Raw genomic sequence first — 15,298 nt, forward strand, 5'->3', positions numbered from 1 at the left:
AGCTTGCCAGATTACACCTGAATGCAGTAAACTAGATGTAAAAGTTAAGCACTGAGTGATACAAATGTATTGCTCCTAATGATATTAGTTATGAGCCAATATTTTCCTGGTTCAGAAATAACCATAATGAAATAAAAATCAAGCCCCATTTGCCCATTTAACTTAACTTCATCAGATTTTGTATACCTATAAGTAACCAAGGAAAAATTCCGTGTAATTTTGGATAAAATCTACTTGCTAATGAACTGACCAGAAAATGAATAGCTGTTGCATTTAAAATTGTAATTGTTCCAATTGTTACTGAAGATACTGGAAGTTCAGGTTTTTTGCTTATTGTATTTGACTCCATAGTTGTATGTTCTTTATACATACAAAAAAGGAGCATGCTTCCCAAATAGGTAACATCAACATGGGAAAATATTCTTAACTTTGGCTTTTCTTTTAAGCAAACATGACATTAATTATCATTTTCATTCATGAAAGAGAGAGGTAAATTACAACTGGAATTATCTTTCCTGCTGAATTAAACTTTACTATTTTCAGTGCATTTGTATTGATTTATACGTGTACAGATAGGTCATTTTAAGAACACTTTATACACCCGTTCACTGAAATGAACCTTATTTAAAAATCCTCACAAACAGTGGAGCTCATGACAAAAATACAGAGTTAACAAGAGAAAAGACTGCTGGCTTCATATTGCTTATATGCGTTGAACTGTTCTACGACTGCCTCCTCAAAATATAAGCAAGAGAGGTGAGTAACAAATTTAAGTTTTCGCTGTTTAGAGAACTGGTAAGAGATGAAGGATAGATGCCACAAAGCCCACTGAACACCAAATTGGAATAATAATAAAGCTGTCTTTCTAAATAACATGCCTGTGCCTGTCAGTAGCTAGTTTATTTGCGTTTTTCACTGCTTTGTTTATATTAGTGCCCCCTCCCTCCTGGGTGCCTCCAGAGTTAAACAAGCAAGTATTTACCGCCAACTTAATCCTGAGCTTTAAAAATATAGACCAAACTTTGAGGTTCTTAAAATTTTCAATCATATTTATTTATTGCAGAAAAATAATATACAAAGATATTTACAAAACAATCATAAAAATATGAATGCATTTAGACACCGGATCTATTTGCATTTTACCATGGGTCATCAATAAATAAATAGAATGTTGTTTTTTGTATTTTAAGTTTTTTTTTTTTCCCTCAGAGGAAGAAGGTAAAAAGGAATGAACTGACTGTGATTTTGCAAGTCAGTTTGATCCCCGTATTTTTATTTCTAACGATGTTCTTAAAATTCCTCTGGTTGTTACCATTTTAAAATGGAGAAAGTCCATAATGATGCCTTTCCTTTCAGTGGCTGATTGGCACGACCTCTTGAGAATGCATGCATGAAAAAATAAAAATAAAAACATTCTTCGTCAAAAAAAAAAAAAAAAAAGAACACAAACAACTGTTCAGACTTCTATCAGAATGCAGAGGTGTGAGGATGGTGCCGCTGCCCGTCTGGGAATCACTGTCCACGGGCCTGTCTCGCTTTCTCTTTTAAAAGTGCGCCCCACGCCCTGTTTCTTTGAATTTGGGTTCTGCTCTTCTAATTTCCAAGAAAATCTTTGGCATATATATTTATTTTTAGTTATCCAGCTCCAGAGTCTCTAGACTGTCCATTTGCTCCTTCTCTGGAAACAATGACATCTGCAAAAACCCAGAGAGGGGAAAGTTGGTTATTGTTTAGGTCTTCGTGGCTGTTTTCTAAGACTAGTGAGCTCTGTTCTTATCACCACTACTGAGAAATTGCGCTGAACAACCTGGAAGGATTTCAGCCCAAGGGCAAGAGGAAGTGGGTGGGCGGAAAGAAGGAGGAGGTGGAATTTGGAAACATTTGTTTTAAGGAGAAGGAAAACTTAAAGCCAAAAAGAAAGGGAGGCGCTGGCAAGAAAACTGTCCTTACCCATGACCCTGGAGTCTTTCTCAGACTTCCCTCCTGTCTGGCACGCACACTCACGCACACGCACGCTCCTAACCGGGGCGCATCCCCCCTCTCTCCCTAGCGGGGACGGACCAGCCTTTCGGGGACGTTCAGGGGATGAGGTGGCGAAGGCTGAGAGCGGAGTGGGAGAGGGGGCTGAGGAAGGGGCAGGCAGCCGCGGCCCGGCCGTCAGTTCGTCCGCCACCTGAGCGGCGAAGGGGCGCAGAGATGTCGGTCCTTACCTAGGTCTCCGGCCCTGCCGAGGGGGTGGGGAGCTCCGCCTGCTAGTGGGACGCGGACATGGACCAGGCCCCCTCCATCCTCCAGACCGAGAAGGCGTAGCTGAGCCGCTCATGGGCCACATAGCTGCAGCTTGCCATCTTGGAGTCCAGCTCGTCGCTCTGGAGAACCTGGTAGAGGAAGTCGATGTACCTGGCCGCCAACTTGAGGGTCTGGATCTTGCTCAGCTTGTCCGAAGGCAGCGTGGGGATGATCTTCCGCAGCGCGGCGAACGCCTCGTTCAGCGATTGCGTGCGCTGGCGCTCCCGCACGTTGGCCATGACCCGCTGCGTCTGCAGCTCCTCGTAGGACTGCGGGCTCCCGCCGCCGCTGCTGCTGCCGCCGCCGCCGGCGCCGCCGCCGCCACCCGCAGATTTCTTGCCGCGCTTGCCCTGGGCCGGGCTGCCCGGCTCGTCGCCGCCTCCGACGCCCCCGCCCGCGGCCCCGCCGGGCCCCGCGCCGCCGCCCGCGCTGCGCCGGCTGCTGCGCCGCTTGCGCCCCCCGCGCTTGCCGCTCGGCGGCTGCTGCCGGTCCGGCTCTTCCTCGCTGTTGCTCAGGCTGTCGTCGGCCGGCGAGACTGGCGAGCTAGACACGTCCTGCATCATCTCTCAGGTGGCAGCGTGCGGCCTCGCAGGCCCGGGGCAGAGGGGCGGCCCGGGAAAAGGAGGAGAGCGGGGCGCCTCAGCCCGCCAGCTTCCCCCGCGCGCGGCGCCGGCCGGGGCGGTGCGGCCCGCCGAGGAGGGAGCGGGAGGAGGGACGGGGTGGATCTCCGCGGGGAGGGCGCGCGGGGGAGGCGGGGAGGGAGGCGGGAGGGGGAGGGGACGGTGTGGATGGCCCCGAGGTCCAAAAAGAAGGCGCCCAACGGCCGCACGCACACCCTGCTCGGCCTCCTGGAAACGCTGCCGGTGCCGGCGAGCCCGCGAGGTGTCTGGGAGTTGGACGAAAGCTGCAGACTTGGAGGCTCTTATACCTCCGTGCAGGCGGAAAGTTTGGGGGCAGCAGTGTCATTGGCCTGACGTGGGGAGGAGGGACTTTTCGAAGTTTTATAGGAAAGTTTCCGCTTTCCAGCCCCCCCCCCCCTCCTTTCCCCGTCCCCACCCCCCACTTGCTCAGGGTCTAACAATTCGTTCTCCCAAACCATTCAAAAACGACCTGGCTCCGGCGGCCGGCCCCTCTGCCCGCCTCCTTGCTGCCCTCCCTCTTCCCTCCCCGCCGCCCTCCGCAGGCGGGCGCGGGGCGATTTCCTTCCGCGCCGTTGCGCGCGGGCCGCGCCCCCGCACCCGAGCGCAGCCCCGGAAAGCGGCCGGAGGGGACCTCTCGGCCGCGGTGTCAGTCCCTCCCGGAGTGGCTGTGACAGCAGCGGCAGCAACAGCTTCTACGCAGTGCGTGATGTCTCAACTCTCCCCAGTACCCTCTAGGTCCGTGGGGCTGCCTTTGGGATTGCTGGGGTGGGGGCAATGGCAAAACTGGCAGCCGCGGAGCTCCCCCAATAGTCAGGTAGACGGGCCCCTAGAGCCCCAAAGGCCAAACCGCTGCGGCGGGCCCTGAAGTCGTGGGCGTTTCTGAAGACGTGGCTGCGACACGGGGAGTGTGGATCTGCGCCCCGGCCTGCTCTCACCCCTCCCTGAGAAGCATCTGGGCCTTCCTTTTCCCTCTACACTGACCCAGTCTAACGCTTCCTACCACTCAAAAGGCTACACCTCCGACGGTGCTGGAAAGAGACAGAAATTCATTCTTTCTCGGAAGTCAGTTTTGTTCTTGGAGAAGGCAGCGGGGCCAGAGAGGGACAGCGCAGCGTTTTCGCTGCGGCCCTGATCTCCTGAGCTGCCAGCCCAAGGTGGAGGACCCTGTGGCCATTTCATCCCTACCCTACTTCCCAATAAGGCCCCGCATTGTGACCTCTAAAGGTAGGCTCGTAAGAAAGTGAGATGAGGTCCCAAAGCCCCTGAACACAACGCGGCTTGCCCAAGCCAGTTGTGAGAGGCACCTTCTCCACTCCTTGTTCCTAGGAGGTGGAGTGGGCAGTTATGCTTCGTGCTACCCAGACGTGGTCCAGTTACTTGGACGCTTTTATATTTTAAGCAATTCTGTCTGATACATTAACAACAAAGAGCCCCAAAGAGGGTGTTAATGCAGCTTCTGTCAGATCGGAGGCAACAAAAGTTGGTGGGCTGGAAGGAAAGCCTCATGGAAGAGAAACCCATCTTTGCAGTTCCAGACTTGTTTCTCTCTATTGGAACGAGTTGGGATAGAATAAGCTTTTTGTGTTCATCCGTTAGTTGCAAAGCAAAGCATTAGTCGATATTCAGGGGGTAGATTTGGGGGTGCTGAGCTTGTGTGCCCTGCACAGGCCAAGGTCCTCTCACGCTATCCCCAGACTGGACTGTCAGGGGAGAATTAACTTAGCGAAGGACCCCATTCTGGGCCTGATGGAGGGTCGTTGTCCCGGGTGTCAGGAGGAGGAGGAAGAGGAGGAGGGAGCCCAGGCAACACCAGGGCAGGCCATGTGGCTCTGCCCCGCTGAGGCTCACAGATTCAGTCCGGAAACCCTGGGGTCTGGAGCGCCTGGAGCTGGCTGAAGGGCTCAGACTTCTGGGGGAAGTGAGGGCAAGAGGCATCCCTCCCGTGGGGGTGAACAAGGCAGTGCTTTCATGGGAGGTGTGACTTGCAGGGTCTGTCTATCACCATTTTTACAAATATTCAGAAACAATGCCCACAGCATGCTGACTGGCCTGCTTGGAGAGCTCCCGCGGCATTTTAAAATGAGAGCCCGTCTGGAAAGTGGATTCTACTTGACCTCCACTTAATAGTGTGCAGGCAGGTATCCTTAAAGCAAAACTCATTATGATAAGTCACACCTTTTGTTTTCATCTTCTGCCTGTAGGATTTTATCTCTTGGAAGCAGAGAATAAGGCAGAAATTCTGCCCCACTCTACCCAGTGTTCTCTCTTAGAAATCTGAATTGCAGATTATTCCGCAATTCTTATTTGAAGGTGGCTGCAGAAATCTTGAAAAGTTTCCACCTTTACCTTTCTTTTTAAAAGATCAATCTCAAATCTTAATTTTGTTTTTCTTTTCCCTTTGGTTGAAGTCTTAAAACTAAAGAGATTGAATAATTGGACTTTTTCCTTTGTGGCTATGGACAAGCAAGACAGGAAAGTGTGGGCAAAGTGTAAAGGGAAACCTTACCTGACCAAGGGGAATTGGGGTGGGGAATTGGGGTTGCGGGATGGAAATGAGGGCAGAGAAGCTGGAGGAGAAACGGAGTCCTCAGCAGCTAGCAGCCAGGGATCCTTAGCCAGCCAGACTTGCAGAGTCATCAATCTCTAAGACTAGTTCTTAAACAAATTAACCCAGCCCTGTTCTGAGCAACTAAACTTCTAGGGAATGAAGAGCTCCTGGCTGTTGGGCACCAGGGATCCCCGGGGGCTGAGGCTGCGCTCTGGATGCCAGAATGCTTACTGGAGGGCTGAAAATGAATGACCTAACTAGAACCATCTCGGCATGGAATCTTCCTGACAGAGTCATAATCAATGACTTTAGTTCTGAGAAGAAATTTCTCTTGAGCTCTTTGAAGAAATGGACGAAGAGAATGAGAGGGGTTTTCAGTGCCTACATGTTACTTTTTGAGCAGAAGGCTGTGGCTTGCCAAATGAATTACCTCTCAAAATGTCTGGGGCTCAATACTCCCTGCTTTGCAAACTGTAATATTTCCTGGTCCCACCCTGTTCATCTGCAGCTATATCCTACGTAACATTTTATCTAACAATTTTCTTGTCCACACTTGCTGGGGGAAAGCATCCCTAGTTCTAAAATCCTAATTTCAGGCTCTTAAAAAACGGTTTTGGAAATTTCCCCTTGGGGCTGAACTCAGCCTGACTTGAAGAACGTTAGTGGAGAACTGCCTTCTTTGGGAATACTGGATTAATTGAAATTAAATCATTTTGTCTACTTCTAAAACAAATTCCCTGAAAAAAAAAAAAGAACTGAAAACAAAAAAGTTTTTCTTTTGCACTTGGATAATTCAAAACGAGCTTTGTTTTCAAAACTGCAAACTTGGCATGTTAGCAGTCCTTCCTGAGGAATGTGTGCTGTGTTAAAAAGTGAAAAAAAAAAAACCTGTTAGAAGAAACAGAGTTAGGAATCTCCTACTGAGCAGATGCAGTAAGTATGTATCTATCTGTATTTTTACCGTCTGAATGTGTACCCACTGGCATTCTCTTAGCAACATTCATTTATAAATACTTTCAGAGAAGGAAAAGAAACATGCATATACTATAGAATTGTTAGCAAGGTGGTAAATTTGGGAGCTGGGATTGCACAAAAGGTGAGTGCTTGAGACTCTCTCTTCCTACTCTTTCTCCTTATTCTTTGGATGACCTACCACCTGAAGGCTGGCTTAGAGTTCTATGAAATAATTTCTCTGAATTGCATGAACGTGGCACAGGAGTGTTCACACAGAAGGGGGCGCAAATTGGAGAAGGCTGCAGTTGAATGGACATCTTAGATTTCATCTTGGTTTGAACACTCCATGGGGGATTGCCTAGTTTGATAGTTAAGTAAGAGAATTTTTTCAAAGCGGAGTATGAAGTCTGTGTCAGCACAAGTGACTTGGATTGGTGACACAGGCAGCCTTCGTGTTTGAATACCTTACCCTAAAGAAGAGGTCATTCTCTTTCTCTTTTCATGGTAGTTTAATTCATGAATCTAACTGATTCTATATTTCTCTTTCCAAACTTCTTTAAGGATCAGGAACTAAAATTATCAAATGTGAAGCTTTCAGTCTGGAAGTAAAATGAAAAAGGATAAAGCATAAGAAATTGAGTTGCCAGGAGCACCTTAAACAAGCAAATCAAATTTCAAATAAATTAATCTTTACAATATCTGACATTGTGCATTCAAAATGAAGGTAAGATAAAGAAACAGCATATGCTGAACTTGTACATAAAGAGGAATCAGAGTGTGGAAAAGTATGGTGTCTTGAAGAGCCTCCTCCCCACCCAGCTTTTATTAGCTTGTTGGGTGTGCAGGCTAGAGAGACTGTGTCCTGTCTTTGCTGCCAGTTAATCTTGGTGACATACATACTCGCCTATTTCAGAGAGCTGCTGGAGTAACTGAAGAAATAATGTAAGAAATATGTACTTATTCATAGCGGCTTTTATCATGACCATAGTCTTCCTACTTAGTAAGCGTTTTTATCTTTTCTGTCTAATCATCAAGCAATTTAAATATAAATCTAATGGTTTATATTCTGTGTTTTTTCCAGAAAAAGTTCCTACTCTGATTACTCCTAACTTTCATCTCTCTACACTTCAAGGGATTTCCTTTTTTCACAAATGGCTTTTCCTGAAGCCTTAAATCCTATTTCCATTGTTTTGATTGATTCTTCCTGCACAAAACATGTTGTTTTTGCCAGTGACCACAAGAGGACACAATTTCCTAGAGAACTTTGTTTAAAAAGACACTTGAGGAAGGCTTACAAAATAGCAAAAAATATTGCACAGTGAATGTCATTTTGGGGATGCCTATTTCATTTATGTCACTTTTCTTAATTAAGTAACTTTGATGTAAACTAAAAAAATTAAAACTTAAAAAATAAAAATCATTTTAAAAATAAATGAAAAAACCATATATACACATAAGTTGGCATTCAAACCTGGGATGTCTTGGAAGATTTTATCTTTTCTCTTTATTGTAGAAAATAAAAGAAGAACATGAATGAAAATGTACTAAAATGCTACCATTTTAAGGGAAAACATTTATTTTGCATTAGTAGAGGTTTGTACAAAACTGTGAGTGATCTGGAATTTTACTTGCTCAATTTTAGAGCCATGTTTGGCAATGAAAAACAATCTTTTTTTAAAAATATGTTACTATTCCAGAATACCTTTGAAAGTTTGAATTTTTAGTTTCAGCATTTGGGTTGTCTTTATGTGAACAAATGCATGGAAATTATGTTTTATGATTTGCCAGTTCTATTTTAACGCATGTCATAAGAACTAAATTATTTTTCAAAGATATGGAAAAATAGGATATTAAGATACAGATTCCCAACACTTCCCCCAAATTATGATACACACTCTTTAATTTAAGGTCACTGTCCTCTTTCCTATTACTTTTTCTCAAAAAAGATTTCAGAGCATCTGATTACTTTGTAAATTAAATTAAAATGAATTATGTCTTGATATTTTTTTAGATGAATTTTATAGTTCTGGTAGAATGCTGGTGACAGTCAAACTGGGGAATCGCTGCTTCATTTGGAACTCAATGCTTTTTTTGTTTTGCATATGTGTCTTCTTGCAGATACATTCCTAATCACACTCTCTGAGACCCTGCTGGAGGAACTGAGCTGTGGACCAGAGATGCTGGAAAGAGAAGAAGAGAAAAGGACAAGAAGGAAAAACCAGAGCAAAAATGAGAACAAGACAGAGAAGAATGTGAAGAGAGTGTAAGAGGGCGCTGGGACAACTGGTGGGAGACCGAAAGAGAAAAAAGAATAAGGCTTAATATGGAGGGGTCAGTGACAAGAGAAAAGGCTTACATCTGAAAAGAAAGAAAGAAATGCATTTAGTGGGAAATAGAAAAGCACCTGGATTATTTGCCTCAGTTTCTGCTCACAGAGATTGTTGTAAGTAGCTACCTGTCCCTTGGTATAGGCATTTGATTTTAAAAATCCCTGTCATTCTCGCTGAAGTGCTAACAAAAAGTAAGGAACTTGGTGGAGGGCTGGGAAACTTTTAATGAGGGTAATGTTCCTTGAATAGATATGGTCTATCTGGAATTAGAGTAAAGGTATTACATGTTGTCGTTCTTGCCTCTCAAGATGGTAGAGGGGAAGACGTCTGGGGGGACACTTGATGCCATTACTGTGTGAAAAATGCTTTGAATTATGATAGGATTTTAGAAATCCTGGCTCATTGTTTTCTATTTGACCTCCACAATGGAGATCAAACTTGGTGTTTTTTCCCTGTGGTTAGCCAGCATCAATGCCTTTGTCTTCCCCACCTCAGATACCTCAGGGAAGACATAGTTGTAGTGATACATTTTACTCTCACTCACTCCTACTCAAGACCTTGAGAGATCGTGAGGTTCTGGTTCTGCCTAATGGTGCATTCAGGAGACCTGAATTCTGGTTTCAACTGGCACTAATTAGTTATAACACGTCTATTGATTCTTTCGTAATTTAACAAAAATGTGTCCACCTCTAATTATGTTAGGTACTTGGAGTAAGAATATTTAGCCCCTGACATCAAGGATGTCACAGTCTAATGAGAAATAAAATCTGAAAACAGTTTTGTGGCATGGAGAGCTAACTACTGTGATGGATATTTCAAAGAGTGCCAAGGACCCTGGACCTGGTCTGAGGTGACAGGATGCCTTGGTGCATGGGGAGATTACCTCACTGCAATGATAGCCTCCAAATATATTTCCAGGAAGCTTGTCCCAGCCAGAGACACACACAGAAAGGCCCACAGACCAAGTGAAGATGTACATGTCAACCTGGTTTATTAAGTTGATTAGGAACATACAGTAAGAAAGGGAATTACAGTAGGTTAATATACTAGAACAGGCAGGAAGGGCCATGCTACCCAAATCTTGTACACAGGTTCACGGTGACTCTGCCCTCCAGCAGCCTTCCTTGCTGATGGTGTGGTTAAGAGGTCCAAAGTGAGGGTTAGCAATGATGTAGGATTCCTGGAGCTAAATTAACTTGCTCTGTTAGAGAAGGCAAATACTCTTGTCCACAGCTGGGCTTGATATTAGCCTCTGAGCAGCTGTGGGTTTTATCTTTCAGTCTTGGCCAGAGGACAAGTGGGCCAAGTTGAATGTCACCAACAGGGAGCTGAAGACCTCATGAATATGGGATTCCCTGAGAGTTCATGACTATCTGATGCTTACATAGTCTTTCTGTCCATTCCTACTTACTTTAGTGATGTCTAAGATGTCTTACAGATTACTTACTTCCATTCTTAATGTTGTCTATTTTCTTTGTTTCTCTTACTCTCTTCAGCAGAATGGAATATTCATAAATCTAACAGGAAGCATACATTGCAGTCTTCCTAAAGTACCCTTTATCTCAGCTTTAGTCTTCAAGGATGTTTGGGGTGAACCAGATGAGGAGTAGAAAGGGGAGGAGGAAGGAAAGACACTGGGAGTGGCATGGATAAAGGCAGGGAGGCAGGAGCGTGTATGACCTGCTCGGGGTGCTGTAAGGAATCTTGCATGGCTGGAGATGGAATGGGTGTGGGAACAGCTAGAAATGATACAAAGTTTAGATCACTAACTGTGTGACATGCTAGAGAATTTGGGTTTAGCTCTAAATGGAGTTGGGGAAACTGAAGAATGTTAAACAGGGAAAAGACACAATCAGATTTATATTTTAGACATACAAGCCTGTGGACGGTGCAGGGGATGGGTTAGACAGTTATGTGATTATATTTAGGAAGTTCTTGTGTCAGCCCACAATATATGTCCTATAAATGCATCAGTTTACTTATGAGAACTTATACCATTGCAGTATTTATGGGGTATGTGAACAGTATAATATAAAGCTGAGGGAAAATGGATTCAGGGAGATTTGGAGGTATCAGTTTCCTCATCTGTAAAATGAAGTAGTTGGATAGATAATATGAAAAAGTTAAAAAAATGTGTAAACTTGAAAGATTTTAGAAATTATCTAGCCTCTTAGTTTTATGGATGAAAAAGTTTTCTCTATGACTGCTTCTAACTCTATGATTTGGCAATATCTAGAACCTGAAAGCATTTTCCTAAGTAATGAGAATGAATTTCCTTCTAGTTCTGGAAACTGCTTGTGGCCAACTGTGGTCCTAAACTTTTATGCCAAAAATGAGTAAAATAGGTAGTGAAGTGGTTTGAAGGGGCTTTCTCCAAAACCACTTAATACTTCCCATAGCCATGCTTGAAATCTATCACTGACAACTCATTAAGTTGGAGCCTGCCGTTGTCTTCTCCAGGCTCGTCTTTTAGATGGTAAAGTCCCCAAGGTGAGGTAACACATTAGCTCACTGACACCTTTGAGTGAATTTGATTGCATGACATTTTTCTCAGGAAAGGAGGGGCCTAGGCTAGCCGAAGGATACTGAGACAAATTGAAGAGCCCTGACTGAAAGTCAAGGAAAGTTGTGAAGAAAGAAATGGTTGTAGTACTAGTACCTTTGCACTTTTTCTAGGTGGGTGTTGGACTAACATCCTGGCCTGTCTGAGCCTTCCATGCCTTCAGTGTGACTGATGTCATCCAGTTCTGTCTTTTGGATTCAATTCTAGGCAGAACACAATGAGCTAGTGAGGAAACCGGAACCCACTGCCCTTCTCATCATCTCGATTTCTGCCAAGGTCTTAGAACCTTGAAAAGTGGCTATCAAATAGAGCATACTCTTCTGTCTCACTATCAGATGTGTGTTAAGAACAAACAATCACAATCTCTTTGCTTTAATCATAACTGACCTATTTAGATGTACTTATTATATTCATGGGTAGAGCTGTTTCTAGGGAGCATGAAGTACATACAATGACTGAGAAAAACAGAAATAGCCATTGGTGGTCATAAAGCAACTTTAACAGCAGTTTTAATTTCACAGCCAAGTTTTTGGGCTGGGGATAAATAATTGTTAAAAATACTCTAAAGAGGAAGACACAGATGTTAAATTTGAAGAATATCGGCAGGCTTGAAATGTCTGAAGAACCAATACTGCAAGTGAGTTATATTTCTTCTTTAACAGAGCTATTCTCCAAAATAGACTACAGTCTGATGCAATTATTCGGAAAAATCAACTCCACTTCTAGGCTTATGTAACATTTATTCACTATTGTGTTCATTATATTGATTCTTACATGAAAAACTGGGCACCCTGATATTTTATAGAGGTTCATCAAAACACTTTAAAGTACTTTGTTTAGTATGCATTTTAAATGGGAGAGAGAGAATTTCATGGCAAACTTTGGTTAAGACAGAAAGACTATTGGTTTTTATTTGTGAATCTATCAGCAATGAAAGCTGCAATCACAAGGCGCTGTGGCTTTTGTCATTTACTTGAGGTAATAGGTATGGCAGAAGATCACATTATTGGAGAACAGAATAGACTAGGATAGAACAGAATGAAAAATAATGAAAGCAGATTAAAAATAACAATCTGCATAATTTCCCTAGTTAAATTCAATAAGATGATCATTTTCACTTAATTTATTATAAAATTCTTAAAACATTACAATTGCAGAACTGGAGAAACTGCTTATATTTCAAAAAAAAAAAAAAAAAAAAGCACTTCAGTAAAGTCATACACTGCTAGAGCAAGAAGACGATTTAGAAGTCCAGAGTGATTCTTCCGTTCTGGCAACATAGAATGGCCATAGAGAACAGTGTAGTACCTGAGAACCCAGATCCTGGAGCCAGTCAACCTAGGTTCAAATATGACTCAACTTCTCACTACCTGTGTGTAATCTTATATAGGTTACTTGCCCCTCCATGCTTCCTGGGAAAAAGAGGGAATAATGTGCATCATTAGTTGTCGTGATGAAATAGAGTCATAAGTGCTTAAAATGGTGCCTGGCACTTGATATGTGTTTGATATTATTACTTTAAATGAGGACTGAGTTATGCAGTACCTTGTAGACTGAGATGTAGCATTTGTATTCAATTCCAAGTGTAAAGGAAGGGCTTAAAGGGTAAATGAGGAAATTAATTGATGATTGAGTTCTGTTTGAAGAGCATCAGTTCCTATATCCTTATTTCAGTCCCTGAGGACTCAAAGTTTAGGATGAGGACACTAATTGGAGGAGGTTCAATAATTTATCCATGCCCTAGCTACCAAAAAATGGTAACAGGAGGCGTATGACCTCCATTTTCCATAGTAGGCGGTATCTTGTCTGAGCTAAAGACTCTCATATTCAACTGTCCACTTGATACTACAATGCAGGTTTCTCACAGACATCTTGAACTTACTGTTAGTCGTAATTTGTTCCTCCCACAATTTCAGTAAGTCGTTTGTCTAATTGCTTAGCCTAAAAACCTAGAAGCCATCATTAATGTGTCTCTTTCCCTCAGCCCACCCTTTCCTGCATCCAGGTGATCACAAGGAGTGCAGTTTCCCACCAAGACACACAGACTGAGTATTCACCCAATGGTAGGAAGTACTATTTAGTGTTTGTTGAACTCCAACAGAGGTGGCATTTCCAGGGTCCACACCATTGAGACTCACTGTAGGATAACTTAGTGTTAAGTGGCTTATATTGGAGTCTGTTTCATTTGTGTTAGTATTTTATTCCCAGCAAGGCTACTTGCTGTAGGAAACCAGACTTTTCTCATATTCCACATGGGCTCCATAGTGTGCACAATGGGTACTCTATAAATACTCATTTATTGATTATTTTTCTCTTTAGAAATGTACAAAAAGTGCAAGTACAATCACAAGTTAAATATACCTTAATTTACCTCAGTCTTATCTTAAACTTACATTTTAGCCAGTGTACTCAAACAACAATAAGATAGAGTAATATCTATTCCTTAAAAGTCAGAGATTAAAAACACTTTCTTTAAAAATACTAATTTGAAAGGGTGCCTGTGTTGCTCAGTCAGTTAAACATCTGACTCTTGATTTCAGCTCAGGTCATGATCTCACAGTTCCTGGGATCAAGCCCTTGCATTGGGCTTTGTGCTGATAGCCCGATTCTTTCTCCCTCTCTCTCTGTCCCTCCCCTGCTTGTGTTCTCTCTTTCTCTCTCTCAAACTAAACAAATAAACTTAAAAAAATAATTTGGAGACTGTTTCCTTCCACAGATATTCAATCAAATATTACCACTAACTGGATTCTTAAATTATTCAATAAACATATCTAGTATTGTTATAGCTATATATGCCATACACACACACACACACACACACACATACATATACATATATAGGATATGTACATATATATATATTTAGCAGTTTTTTCCTATATATATCCTATATATATATATATGTATATATATATAGGATATATACATATACATATACACATATAGGATATGTACATATATGTATATATATGTATATATACATATATATACACGCATATATATACATACACACACACACACACACACACACACACACACACACATATATATATTTAGCAGGTTTTTTTCTGTATAGCAGCACCAGCACAAATATTGGTGAGGAGGGAAAAGACTACAATAAAGCAAAAAGTATCTGTAAATTCTCTGTTTTATTTTCTTTGCAAAGAAGAAGCTAAAGCAGTTGACCCTGACCTGGAAGACAAGGAAGACTTTTCAGCCTAATTGTTTCAAAGAGCTGGAGGTTTGTGTAATAAAATAGTTGGAAGAAAATACTAAGGGAATGTCCAATCTAAGGCTGTAGCAATTCAAATGGGAAGGATGGTCAGTCCTTTGACTGCTGAAATGTCTATCCTGTTCCTTTTCTGATTCCTCGGAATGATCCAACCATTTAAGTGGTCCATTCAGTCATATGAAGATCTCACTCCACCACAAGTGTCAGAACTCAAGAGTATTCACTTGATGATATTCCTGTGTAGAAGAAGAAATGGTATCGACCCAGAATTGTGCCAAGGTCTCTGGCATGTATGGGCTTTTCTTCAAGGGAACAGAGACTAGTTAGCAGGCCACTGCAGTAATGTAGATGAGAGGTGTTTATGACCTAAACTAGATGTTAACCGTGGAGTTGGAGTTGGAAAGAAGTGACTAGATTCTAGATATATTTTGAAGGTAGAACTAATAGGATTCACTAAAGATAAGATATGAGGTGTGTGGAGGAGGCATCAAGAATGACTTTAGGGCTTTTTATTTGAGAAAAAGTGAGGCGGGGGGGGGGGGCATTGGCAACCCCTGAGATGGAGAAGGCTGTGGTGGAACACATTTCAGTGGGGAGAGTTCATTTCAAACATGTTGAGTTTGAGATGTCGGTTAGAAATCCAAGTGGAATTGCTGGGTGGCAGTTGGACTTGTGAGTCTGGAGTTGGTGAGAGAGGTCTGGACTGAAGGTAAAACTTGGAATATATCAGCATAGCCATGG

General features: G+C 42.9%; 1 protein-coding gene and 1 long non-coding RNA gene across 2 annotated transcripts; one reads left to right on the forward strand and one right to left on the reverse strand.

The window, feature by feature from the left end:
• Positions 1–1,080: 1,080 nt before the first annotated feature.
• Positions 1,081–2,966, reverse strand: TWIST1 (twist family bHLH transcription factor 1). Its single transcript, XM_042927594.1, has 2 exons — positions 2,211–2,966; positions 1,081–1,694 (listed from the first exon to the last, which is right to left on the reverse strand). The coding sequence occupies exon 1, from the start codon at positions 2,850–2,852 to the stop codon at positions 2,253–2,255; it is 600 nt and encodes a 199-aa protein (XP_042783528.1). The 5' UTR covers positions 2,853–2,966; the 3' UTR covers positions 1,081–1,694; positions 2,211–2,252.
• A 544-nt stretch (positions 2,967–3,510) lies between these two features.
• LOC122208553 lies at positions 3,511–14,582 on the forward strand. Its single transcript, XR_006197281.1, has 5 exons — positions 3,511–3,665; positions 6,994–7,156; positions 8,551–8,875; positions 13,310–13,388; positions 14,495–14,582. It is a non-coding gene; the product is annotated as an uncharacterized LOC122208553 (long non-coding RNA).
• Positions 14,583–15,298: the final 716 nt, after the last annotated feature.

Source organism: Panthera leo, chromosome A2, assembly GCF_018350215.1.
Source record: "Panthera leo isolate Ple1 chromosome A2, P.leo_Ple1_pat1.1, whole genome shotgun sequence".
Taxonomy (NCBI): Eukaryota; Metazoa; Chordata; class Mammalia; order Carnivora; family Felidae; genus Panthera; species Panthera leo.